The 13,053-nt window shown below is 44.5% G+C and overlaps 1 protein-coding gene across 4 annotated transcripts in view; it reads left to right on the top strand.

The window, feature by feature from the left end:
* PIEZO1 (piezo type mechanosensitive ion channel component 1 (Er blood group)) overlaps positions 1-13,053 on the top strand; it is a 742,509-nt gene that overhangs the window by 716,317 nt on the left and 13,139 nt on the right. For all 4 annotated transcript variants that reach the window (XM_069215849.1, XM_069215848.1, XM_069215845.1 and 1 more), the window contains 2 exons: positions 8,789-8,961; positions 9,844-9,966. In XM_069215849.1, the coding sequence (XP_069071950.1) occupies positions 8,789-8,961; positions 9,844-9,966 (296 nt within the window). The remainder of the gene's footprint in view (positions 1-8,788; positions 8,962-9,843; positions 9,967-13,053) is intronic.

The following is a 13,053-nucleotide window of genomic DNA, read 5'->3' as shown; positions in this document are numbered from 1 at the left end:
GATCTTATGCTGTGGAATGAACAGGCTCAAGAGATGAAGGGGAAAGGATCAATCCTAGGCCCACATGCTTCTTAAGTACCAAGAAGTAAAGGGAATAAAGTCCTATGCTCTTTCTCCCAGGTGCTCCACTTCTCTGTCTCCTTTGTTAAAAATGGCAAGGATATAGGAGGATTTGTCCTCCTTTTGACAGTCTTGTGTTTTTGTGGGTATTTTTGGAGATTGTTGCCTGTCAAGAGACTTACCTGGAGGGGAAGGGGAATGCTTCAGCATATCCCTCTGGGTCCTGCGAAAAATAACTTGGCCTCTCACTCCTTGATGGTATTTGGGTGCATTGAAAAGCAAAAGCTGCACGTCACAGCATTGAGCAAAAATGAACAAGTTAGTTACCTTCCATAACGCTGTTTCTGGTGAATAATCTTTATCTAACAGCAAACTTCTCACCTTAGAATAGATACCAAAGCAGTACCCTGTTGCGGGTCTGTGGAGCGGGCTGGCACCAAAACATCTTACATGACTGCGCATCCACAATGCCATTCCTGCCAAAGTGGCACAGACGCCCATGTTGCAGCCTAGCAGATGTCTAGGTCAGGCACTTTGCATGCCAACACAGTGGTAGCAGCCTTTTTCCAGCTGGATTGAGTCCTTGGTTCTTCCAGGGGCTGCTTCTTGGTCACCACATAGCAGATCATAACGCAGAGGATTGTCTGGTTCCACAAGGGCATCTTCTGCACAACTTTCCTCCTTTTTATTATTATTATAATTTTTTTTTTTTTTTTGCTCCTGCTCCAGAGAACCCCATAAACAGTTGATCGTCTGCTCGATGGTGCTTTTTATGATCAATATAAAAGATTAACCCTCAACATGAAAGGAGTCAGGACTTTTGGCAGCAATGCTGCTAGAGTCGTCCACACTAGCCTGTCCAGGGTTGAATGCACAAAGTTCACTTATGTGCCGAGCTGGTGTAATCGCAATGAGGAAGATGACCTTTAAAGTCTGTAGACGTGGCGAACCGCAATGCATCAGCTCACAGGTCATACACATAAGAAATGTCAAGACCAAGTTATTGTCCCACTTTGGCATCACAATGGTTTGGGAGGAAAAATGTTGCCAATGTTTGCCAAATATTTTATAAATCTCATCACAGAAGGTTGTTTAAACAAGGATGATTGGTCCAGGAAAAAAAAGAAAGGCCAAGAAATTACCTTTAATAGTGACCACTTCTTGACCTTGCTGGGCCAAAGATAAACAAACAAAAGGATGTCTCAACAGTTTTGCTTGTAAAGAGTTAGTCATGCAGATGCCACACCAGGCCATACATTTTTCCTAACAGCCGGCATAAATGGAGTTTATGGAAGGGCATCTAGAAGCAAGGATATCATCTACCACTTCAGGTACCAAATTATACAAAGTCAGTTGCCAACGCTCAATCTCTATGCATTTAGGTGTAGATTGCATAGATTTGGATGGAGGACCCTGACCTGTTGAGACAGGAAGTCCTCCTAAAAAAGGGAAACCTGATTAGATGACGTATGCTCATGCTCAGAAGTTCTACCATACTCTCCTGGCCACTTGGCCCTGATTGTTCATGAGTTCCATGTTCCATTCCAGCAGGAATGAAACTCCTAACAAGTGTTCTTGTGGAAACTCAAGGGCGCGCAACTCTAAACACTATGTGATCTTTACAATAGCATAAAGATTCAGCCAGGGTTCTCGTAACTATTGGAAGATGCTGTGTGCTTCTCCGGATGTAGACACCACTAGTGATCTGCTCATCTAACCCCCTCTAGCATTTAGGAACCTTGACAGACTGTTCATGATCAGGGTAATGCTTTGGTGTTGTAACCACTTCCAGAGGCACGGAGCCTCCTGACACAGGACCCTACTCTGTCCTGCTTGTTGCAGTACCACATGGCAGTGGTATTGTTTGTGAGAACCTGCACAAACCTCCCTTTGATGGATGGGGGTACAGTCTTAAGAGCTGGACAAATGACCTGCAGCTCCAGTAAACTGATGTGGAGTCAGCCCTCTGCAGGTGACTAAAGTCCCTTCATCGCCATCTTCTCCAGATTACCTCATCAGACCAGCAAGGATGCATCAATTACCACTGTCAGCTCAGGGTGGGGAAGAGAGAGTGACTTGCTGTTGAACCAGGTGCTTTATGAGCAGCCACCACTGCAAATCGTGAGCTGTCTCCTACCAGAAGTGGATGGCATCGACCGGATTTACTTGGTGCTGGGTCCACTGGAACTTTAGATTTCATTGCAGAGCACGAAATTGCCACCTGGGATAGCTGATGAGGAGGATGCAGGAGGCTAAGAGCACAAAAAGCTTCAGATTTGTTCTCACTGTGATCCAGGACTGAGCTTGAAACCTCAAGATCATAGCCCAATTGTCCTGGACATGTTGAAGCAGAGGTAAAGCCCTGAACTCCACAGTGTCCTCATTCAACATTTATCACCCATGGGGTCTCAAGATGCTAGCTGGGGGACGCAATTCAGTCGAAGAGCCAAGTTTTGAGGTCCTTCTTGAACTGAGCCAGTGATGGGGACTGGCTGAAGTGGAGCGGCATGGTGTTCCAGGTCTGTGCGGCGAAGTAGGAGAAGGATCCTCCTACAGCTGTGTTCTTCTGGATTCTGGGGATGGTAGTGAGGGAAAGGTGTGCTGAGTGGAGTTGCCTTGGGGGGGTGTAGAAGGAGTGGCGGTTGTGGAGGTCGGCAGGTCCGACGTTGTGGAGGGCCTTGTATGTGTGGGTCACGAGTTTGAAGGTGATGCATGTGTTGACGAGGAGCCAGTGTAGGTTTCTCAGGTGGGTGGAGATGTGGATGTGGCAGATCAGTCTGGCCGCAGCGTTCTGTATTCTCTGGAGTTTTGCTTGGAGGTTTTTGTTGATACCGACAGAGTGCATTGCCATAGTCGAGTTTACTGTTGACGAGTGCCTGGGTGACTGTTCTTGTGTCGATGGGGATCCACTTGAAAATCTTCCAGAGCAGGCGAAGGGTGTGGAAGCATGATGAGAAGACAGCGTTGACTTGGTGGGCCATGGACAGTGGTGAGTCGAGAATGATGCTGAGGATGCATGTGTGGTCAGTCAGAGGTGGGGCAGTTCCGAGGCTACTGGGCCACCAGGAGTCATCCCAGGTGGAAGTGGTGGGCCTCAGGATGAGGATCTTCGTATTGTCTGAGTTGAGTGTTTGCTAAGGAATGAAGTGGGACTTCAGCTCGTTGATAGTGAAGCCCAACGATGTCAAGAGATTTGCCATTATCCAGAGGTGATTCATTACAGGCTGTTGAAGGAGGGCTTGTCACAGTTAGTCATAGAGTGACAGGAATACTGATATCCCGGACCTCTGAAGATGGGCCATGACCTCAGCCATCTCTTTCATGAACATCTGAGAGGCATCAGTGAAGCTGAAAGGGAGCGCTGCAAACTGAAATTGCCCCTGACATAACTTGAACTGCAGATAATGTCTGGAGCTGCAGGACTGGTATATGAAAAAGCACATTCTGCAGCTCCAAGGACACCATTCATTCACCCAGATTTAGAGCAGAAAGAGTTTGGATCAGCATTTTTAATTTGTCTTTCTTCAGGAAGGCTTTCAGAGGCTGGAGGTCCAAAATAGGCTAGAAGCCCTGTCCTCCTTGGAACGAGGAAATAGCAAGAGCAACAACCCAGCTGCCCCTCCTGTAACAGACTGGGTTTGTGCTTATCAGAAATCTGCTCTGGTGTGGGAGGATAGCAGGCGGGGCAGAAGGAACAGGTAGGGCATAACCATTTTGAATTATTTGCAAGACCCAACTGTCTAACATGCTGGGTCACCATCCTGGGAGGAAATGTCAAATCCAACCCTTCCCCCCAAAATACCTCCTACTTGACCCTTCCCCCGCCACCCCCCCTAGATGGTCACGCACCATTCAGGGTAAACTGAAGTGGTTTAGTGGCTGTTGCTGCAGGGGAAGAGGAAAGGAAGGACTTATGTCTCTGCTGCCCTGTATGCTGCCTGCCAGACCCACATGCACAGTCTCAAAAAGACTGGCGTGTGTCGCTTGACTTGTTCGGCAAGTATGTCTATGTCTATACAGCAGCCATCTGCAATAACCTCCAAACTTTCTGAAGTGATGCAGGGGTCAAGTAGGGGACCAAGCAGCAAAGAGTGCAACATAGCTATACTATTCGTAAAGCACTCTAACGCAGTGTTGGCCTTCTCACCAAAAAGGCAAGACCCAGTAAAGGGCATATCCATGAGAGAGGCTGTTTAGCCATTTTAGTTATAGCTCCATACACATTATTTTAGCACACTAGGCCTGTCGCTGTTCACTTAAACCTAGATATAATTAATTCAGCTTTGTTTATTATTTTAACAATAACCACGTTTGCGGTCTTGTTTTATTTATTTCTATCTAGCTGTTCTTTGCTTAGGCCAGCACTGTGTTCTTAAACAAGCACTCTGTGCTTCTTTCAAGGCTGCAGTGAGATACGTTGCCGGTAAAACGTGGGAACGCTTTGTCTCTGGTATTCATAGAAACATGCACATCCTTACGTAGGGGCATTTTCTCAGATCATCAGTTGTTTTATTATCAAAACACTTCCCTGTCCCACACACGTTTGAGGGAGATTCCAGCCAGATAACCACGATTGTATGCTGATTGCTGAACGCTTCGCTACAGCTGCTTATGCAGACTTCAAGTTTTTGCTCAGGTATGGGGGATGATGTTTTTCCAGGGGAACCTGAAGGGCAGAACTAGAGCTTAACATGCTGTGGTCTCATATAACCTAGGTAGGAATTAGTCTATTAACTCTAGTGACAATATAGTAGCGTTATTTCTATGCTTTACTCTCCTTGTCACAATTTAAATCCTGTCAAGCTTTATCTTCCTGGTTATTGCAGTACATGCTTTAGTATCTAAGATGCAGTTGCTTCATTAAAAAACCTTATTGAAACATATACTGCCTCTGCTTGTTCTTGTATATGTGAGACTAATGTAACTAATGTAACTGAGAGAAACTGATGAGATCTGAGTGACCACGATTTCCCTGAGGAATCAATTGTGTCATGCGTTCGGCTGCCTAATCATCCATGCTCTTGGGGAGAGATGAGGCACTGCTAGTTAGCCAGAGCAAAACCCGTATTAGGCCGTCCGGTGTCACTCGTAGTGGGTTAGACTCAGTCCCCCACACAGCAGGCGATTCTGCCGCTCAAATCCAGTAGTCTCATTAGAATAATGAGTGCTACGTGACAAGGTCTGTAAGTTTTTTTTTAAAAACAGTTGAATGCACCCATCAGACATTATTAGGGCTTGAGCTGAAATCAGTTTGGGGTATGACATGGATGTCTATACCGGGTCCTCTTCAACCACCAGTGGTGTCAACATTGATGCCAGTGTAGCTGGGACTGGTGTGGATATGGAGCCCAAATTAGACCTGCTAACTAGTCCCCAGGGGACAGATGGTTCTAGGGATTGAACCGCTGATTGTAATCCGTCGGTGGGCCTCTAAAGTTCTGTGGTTTATGAAGGCATGCCTGAGAGGGCTGGAAGCACATCAAATTTGCAGCATATTCCCCTTAAAGGTCTGAATCTGCTGCAGTGTTGACGACAGCCTGGGAAATTCATGGCACATCAGGACAAGTTAAGCCATCTGTTTCATGGCAAGAGATCTAAAAAAAAGTGAGACTAACATAACGCCCTCACACCTTCTCTATGGACTCAGAATGGCAGGATTCAGTCTAATCCTGCTTTGTATTCTTATGCTTGCTCTTGGACATACTGGAGGGCTATGATTGCAGAGTCTATAGGTTGCACGAATGGTCTCTCTCTGAATCTGGACTGAGTCCATGATTTGGATCAAGAGTGGGACCAACACAAAGGCTGCAACTTCTTGTGTTCAGCAACATACAGCTTCACTTCCTGACTTAAAATCGTGGCCCATGCTGGGACACCAGTGACGCACCTCATGCAGTTACACAGCCAACATCTGCTTCCTGCAGTTGCAGTATGGCTTGATATTTTTGGTGGGGACATCGTACCCTAGAGCAGTGATAAAATAGTTATAAGAGTCATCAGAGAAACTGACAAATTTGGGAATGTAGCTCCAGCTTTGTGTCCAAAGGCATGGAAAGAAAGGAGCTGATGTTGCTAATATGCAGTGACACTCTATCATTTCCGGGGCAGTATCAAACCACCCCATAGCCCACACAACAGCACCAAGTGGCACACAGAATCATTGTTGTAAAAAGTTTCCAGACCCAGTCTAGCACCTGAGGAGTATTCTAAGGTGAAGAATCTGTTAAGAGTATCCATCAGAAATTACATGTAATGTGGGTCTGATAAGGACATTTTCTTATAGCCCCTGCAAGAGGGTTTAAACTACAAAATCTAAGGAGGAGACATTTGAACGAGTTGCTGTCAAAATGCAGAGGCATTTTATTGTGAAGAAAGAGCTCCAGACCCACATCAATGAGTTGTAAAAAAACATTAACGGGCACCAGTGAGCCGGTTGCCACTTAAAATACTCAGAAGTTGTCACATCCTGCAGGAAAAATACCAGCTGAATCAACCTCATCCCATCTGGCAGTGCTGGAGAGCTACTGCTGTGGAAAGGTCTTCCAGACCTACCGGGAGCAATAGTCTTTAAAGAATCGGTAGGAAGATGTATCCATCAGAAATATACTGAGTTTCAAAATTAACAGTTTTTAAGAGGTTTATTGATAAAAGCACAATAATGATACACAAGGAAAAATTGGCGCACCCGCAAGTAACTAAATTGCAATCAGGTGAATGATGGCTCCTTTTCCCGATAGCTACATGGATTTCATTATGCCCTACATTTATTTTTCTAATGTAGGTGTTACATTGTATATCGTGTAGAGTTCATTAACTACTCAGTGTTGTAAGAATAGCTCCAGTAAAGTGCCAACTTTGGTTGGATGCTCTACTAATGAATTCTTTGAAGTAAGGTTGATAATAGAGTACTGCCTATTAAGTCCAGTGTTCATCTGAAATTTCAACAAGAAATGGGGCACGCCATAGAGGATGATTACTTGGTGATGCCCATCCAGGTGTTCAGAAATTATGTTGGGCTGTGTTCTCAACATCGTTTTTTTAAAGTTTGTTCATTGCTAATACTCCATTCTAGGAAAATTTCATAGTTTGTATGAAAGGACATCCTACATTGATTCCAGAGAATTTGTTGCATGTTTTCATTTTCTGTACCAAATTAGTAAACTTGACAGAGTGCAGAGCGTTTTCATTGTATTTATACCGCCAGTCCCACTATAACTGGTCTCACAGTTTAACTGAATTTTACCCTCTCTTGCATGCAGCACAGCGTTTCATACATTAACTTGTGACCTCTGAAAAGAAGCATGACTTAAAATTAATAGTTTTAATATCCACAACCTTTTTGTTGGATGGTACGAATATATAAACAGCAACAAATACAAGAAATGATCCCAAAGGTAGTCGATATTTCTGATAACCATGGATTCTGGTTAGTAGTAGATGAAATGTACACAGGTGCTGTCTCCCATATATTGAGGGATTCTATACTGATGGTAGTGTTATTTGGGTCGAATTGTGTTGATTTCAAAGACAAACTGTATTTTACCAGGGTCAACTTTAAAGAAGTTACTGGCTCTTTTTAGGAACTGGCAGTTATTGTTTGCCATGGACAGAATTGCAAATGTACACCGTTGGTGTTTTAATCTCTTACGTTTTGCTCACTTTCCAGCACTGTTTTTTCTGAAGTGTTAAAAGCATTATCTGTATATTTATTGAATGCATTTTGTAAAAGAGTATTTGTCATTATTTGGTAATGCACAGTTACATTTTTATTTTACATTTATCCCCTGATGTACTCTTTATAAAGGTGACTACATGTTGCATTTAAATATAAAAGACAGTCAATAAATGGAAGTCAATGTCTAGATGAAATGATCTCCTTCTTCAACGGGAACAAGGTTGATCTTAGGCCTCATACTTTTTTCTTGTCTATAGTAAAATGTTTCCATTGTTTTATTTACCAGTATTTTCATCTCGGTCACAGTTACATAAGTTTATTCTGCGCAGAAACTACTCGAAAAGAGCCTGCTCTAAATCTACTTTGTTGGTTGGATTAAAGCTATACGTCCTACAAGAGAATTGTTTGTTGCCTTTTAATAGGATATATAAGATGTAACAGTCACTGTGGATAGTAGCATGATTCAGATTAGATGGCTACATAGTTCAGCAGCCATTGCCTGCTGGTATTAAAGCTTATCCAACAAAAGAAAATACCACCTAATGTTTGGGAAACTTTCCATTGGCTAAAATGTGATGTAGCGTCATGGCATTCTGGGTTCCCTTTTACAAGGCTGTAATAAATGAACTCTGATACTTGAGAAGATATCAGAGTGAAGAAGCACTATGAAACCTTTTAAGGAAGTTAAACCATGGATTCCGTCCCACTTTCAACTGCAAAGTAAATGAGTCTCTAGGAGATCCAAGCCGTAAAAAAGGTTGCTGCTTAGCAATAACATTAGTGTTGCTGCTTGGCAGCTTAAAGAAGTCACATGTCTTATTTAGCCTTTCTACAAGACCAAGCTGGTACACTCATGATGGATGGATATAAAAGGGAACCTTGTTTAATAAAACATTGGGAAGTTCTTGCCATTGCTCTTTGTCTCATTGTGTTTTATTCAGTTTGAGCATCTATGTATTAGGACGCCTTATTAATTTTAGAAATGGGTTGCTTAGCTGTACATGTAAACCGTGTGCTGATGTTGATCATTTGCTTGTCCCCATGTGATCTCAGATTGCCATGCAGTTCATCACTCTCTACAGCTATGAAGACATTGTGACCGCACGCATCGAGGGCAGCTCTGGTTCGCTCTGGAGTATCAGCCCACCAAGCCGTGAGCAAATGAGGAGAGAACTTCAGAATGGTACCTCGGATATCACACTCCGCTTCACTTGGAACTTTCAAAGGTACTGATGCACAGATGGCCTGTAGTATACTATCAGTCTGCAACATGCATTGTTTGTCAGTCTGACATATATGTCAAGCCAACCTCTTGTAAACTACCACACTACTCTAATGTATGTTCCATTGGAGCCTGTTTCTGACCTGACTGTCCTACTGTATAGTCTGGCATTCCATTTTAAAGTACTCTACCAGAGTAAAATATTGCAGCCTGCTGAACCAGAATTTTGTAACCTGCCAGATCACAATATTGTATAATGCTAGCCTTTACCTATTTTACCATGCCACACTTTGGTATGCAGCCTGCCACTGTACCTCTCTCCTGTGCTGTGAATTCTATTAAAGCATTTCCACAATAACTTGCCTCACAATGGACTATCAAGCATAAAAATGTTCAAGCCACAGCAGAAGCTGTGATGATGTCTGTACCTGTCCATCTCTTTGGGTCTTGCTGTGTATGCATGTCTCACTGTCTTTCTCATTCTGTGCAAGTCTTGCTTTGCAACTTGCTTTGTGTATGTCAGGGTGTATTTTGATTTATATATGCATTTCACTGTGCACCTGTATAACTCTAAAATGTGTGTCCTATTCTGTGTTTATCTCCCTGTATGTCTCACTAGGAGTCTGACTATCTCTGTCATTTTGTGTCTTGCACCGGATGCTTTATTGTTTGACATGTGTACGAGTGTGCTTTTAAATATAAACTAGTGTCTTGATATATTTTTCACTGTTTCTATTACTTGTGCATGTCTCACTGCTTCTTGCTGCACGTATTTCCCACACAGCGGACTAAACATGCAGAGCAAAGTAAACCGTACATGCATGCAGTTGTGTTGTTCATGACTCGCAGCCAGCTGTTTTTAAGTGTATTCTTGTTTCTTCCACAGAGATCTGGGAAAAGGCGGAACAACGGAGCACACATCAGAGAAGCATTCCACTGACCTGGAGCCGGAAAATCCAGTGCGAGTGGAGCTAGCGGAGCTTCTCGATGGCACCAGGGACAGCCCAGTGTAAGTTTGTCGCTGCTTGCAGGACTGTAAAACAATGTGCACACCTCTTCCCTAGTAAAGGAGTTTCAAACAATTAGTTCCCCTCAATGTACTGAGCAAGCACAGCATTAGAAGCAGTCCATTGCCACTGTCTGGAGAGCACTACTTCTAAACATCCAATTCCAATGGACCACAGAAAACCACTCACAGTAGAAGGCCTTATAAATACCTCATTCATACCTCCTGTAGAGCAGTGCACCTTATAGACCCTGTTCCCATCTTTTTTAGAGCAGAGCCTGTAAAGCAACCCATTGTCACTGCCTGCTCAGTTCTGACAACTTTCTTTCCCCTGGTCTACTTCAAAATAGCTGGATTTGTATCACCCGAGCCAGATTGTTTTCACTACCCTCTTCTCCTATGAGAATCACTTAATTCCCTGTGCACCCTGCCAAGACAGTCCATTAAATGAGACTTCTCCAGGATACAGACTGCTGACAACCCAAGCAGCAGCTTCCATGATTATATTATTTTATAATGCTTCATACTCCTGACTGTATCACAAAACCCTCACGTTTGCAAAAGATTCCTGTGCACCCTTACGCATGGTTGAAAAGGCAGTTTTTTTTGCTGTTTGACCTACGTAGGTGGGTGTCACACCCAGCCAGATATGTAACATCTTTAGGGTGGGCTGTATCCTAAACCACTGTTGATGTGGATCAGTGGTCCACATGTATTAAACTATCTAAGTTTACCAGAGACTGACAGAGGCCACAGCCCTGGGAACTGTTTAGTAAATATGTTCATATCCTGTGTGGCTGTAGATACACATGCTCTGCATACACCTGCCATCTAGTATAGGGCTTAGATGTTTGCAACTTGTGTTTATTTCAAAGAAGTATTTTGAGGCACTAGGTATACGGACTACTCCCTTAGTTTGCGAAGCACGTGTGCATTGGCTCCATTGTTAGATTGTTTTTCTCTTCCAATGGGTTTGATGCAGCTCCAAGACTCCACATATTTGATGTTTGCCATTCCCTGAGCGCAATCCTCGTCTATCCTGTTACAGAGAAAAATCTTCATCTGTTGTTTGTTCTCCCTTAAAGCACATTAGACACCATCACTGAAGTCTGGGTCCCCGATCCCCAGGACGCACCCACCCCTCTGGGCACCTTCACTTCTATACCAACTCAGAAGAATAAAGAGGTGTAGAGGGTGATGGAATGGACACCCTTCAGGAAATGCCCTCGGTGGTACACAAAATTTCCCAGGGATGATGCACATGGGGACTGAAATATCTCTCTTCTCTCTTCCCTCCCCCCCAATACTCACTACACCTCCCGTCTCGACTTCATGTTCAAAAAGATCCTTCGATAGCAGAAAGACAGACACTAAGCCGACTTCAAGATGCAAGAATCCTTCGTGAAAATGGCAGATATCTGCAGGGAAGCTGACACTTTCAGCACTGACAAAGATGATGACGCAGGTTCTGTAGTGGTCCCTGCCCATCAACCCAGCCATAGCCGAAGGTTACTGGCTCCGGCTCTGACTCCTCGGATGCCATACAGATAGAGGAGGAGGACGAGGGTGCTCCGTCCACCTCCTTCAGTGCTGGCCCATGCCCCTGCACTAAAGAAGGTGATCATTGCCAAGGCCACCAGCCCTCTACACAACAATCCACTTCCACCACCCCTTCTTAGCTTCCCTCAGAGGTCACCACAGTTCTATTTGGACAAAATAAAGTCCCAGTCCCCATTCCCCTACGGAGGCCTTTGACAACCCTCTCTACCCACATCCCATTGACAACCCTGGGAAGGCTGATGTAGGACCTCAAAGGACCCTGGTCCTAGTTAGGGCTTCTCCACCAGATGACAATACTGTAGTAGTCCTCTAACGCGCAGCAGCCTACCAGGAGGTGGACATGCATACCACTCATGAGGATGATGACTTCTTGGTAGAGTCATTCCTAAGGACAGAGCTCCATTACCTTCCTGTGTTGAAGGGAATGCTCAGTGCTACCCCTGAGATGTCCCTTTGACCTCTTGTACACTAGAGGGAACATCCCTCTGGATTCCCTGGTGGGTGCTTCCCACCATCAAGCAAGCAGCAGTACAAAACCCATGCCCCTCTCCCTGATAAGGAGAACAAGCAGATTGATGCAGTGGGGTAGCGAAAGGTGCCACAACTCACTGGCATATTGCCAATTTTATTGGCCTTTGGTCTTGTTACTACAGAGCACAGTGGGATGATATTGGAGGACCTGTGCAAGCACCTCCCTCTAGAGCACAGAAGAAAGGTGGCAGAGGGGACCTTTATCTCTAATGCCACTTTCTGCTTTTTGGATGCAGCCGGTACTTTGGCTAGATGGGTTAATCCCGCCATCATTTTGTGCCACCTGTCCTGGCTGTGCATCTCTGGCTTCAATCCGGAAGTCCAGCAGCAGATCATCAACAAGCCCTTTAAAGGAGAACACATTTTCAGCCCACAAGTTGATGAGATGCTAGAGAAAATAAAGGCGAATGCTGACAAGGCTAAAGCCATGGGTGCCCCTTAGCCAGGGGTTTCTTTCGGAGGCAGCAGGGTAGAGGCACCTCTAAGACTACCTCCTCTCAGTCCTATCCGTGCCAGTAGGGTTACCACCAGCAAGGGGGGAGAGGTTATACATGGGGTTCCTTTTAGGGTGACAAATCCAAAGGCAGAGTCTCTTTCTTTCTTTCTCTCTTTCTTTCTCTCTTTCTTTCTTTCTTTCTTTCTTTCTCTTTCTTTCTTTCTTTCTTTCTTTCTTTCTTTCTTTCTTTCTTTCTTTCTTTCTTTCTTTCTTTCTTTCTTTCTTTCTTTCTTTCTTTCTCCTCCCCCACCCCCCCCATCCATGAGTACTGCCTCAAGCTCATCTCAACCCCTCCAAACATACCCTCAGCCTGGAACACCAGCAACTTCTTCAAGAGGAGGTTCAGGTGCTCATCCTCAAGGGCCCCGTAGAGCCAGTTCCACTGCAGCATCACAGCAAGGGGTTATACACTTTATATTTTCTTATACCACAAAAAAGACTGGTCCCTAAGACCCAGACTGGACCTCAGGCCTCAACAAGTACAACCTTTCAGAACACTTCAA

Source organism: Pleurodeles waltl, chromosome 12 (genome assembly GCF_031143425.1).
Source record: "Pleurodeles waltl isolate 20211129_DDA chromosome 12, aPleWal1.hap1.20221129, whole genome shotgun sequence".
Classification (NCBI taxonomy): domain Eukaryota; kingdom Metazoa; phylum Chordata; class Amphibia; order Caudata; family Salamandridae; genus Pleurodeles; species Pleurodeles waltl.
The sequence above is the reverse complement of the archived record's forward strand: the minus strand, read 5'-3'. Positions and strand labels throughout refer to the sequence as shown.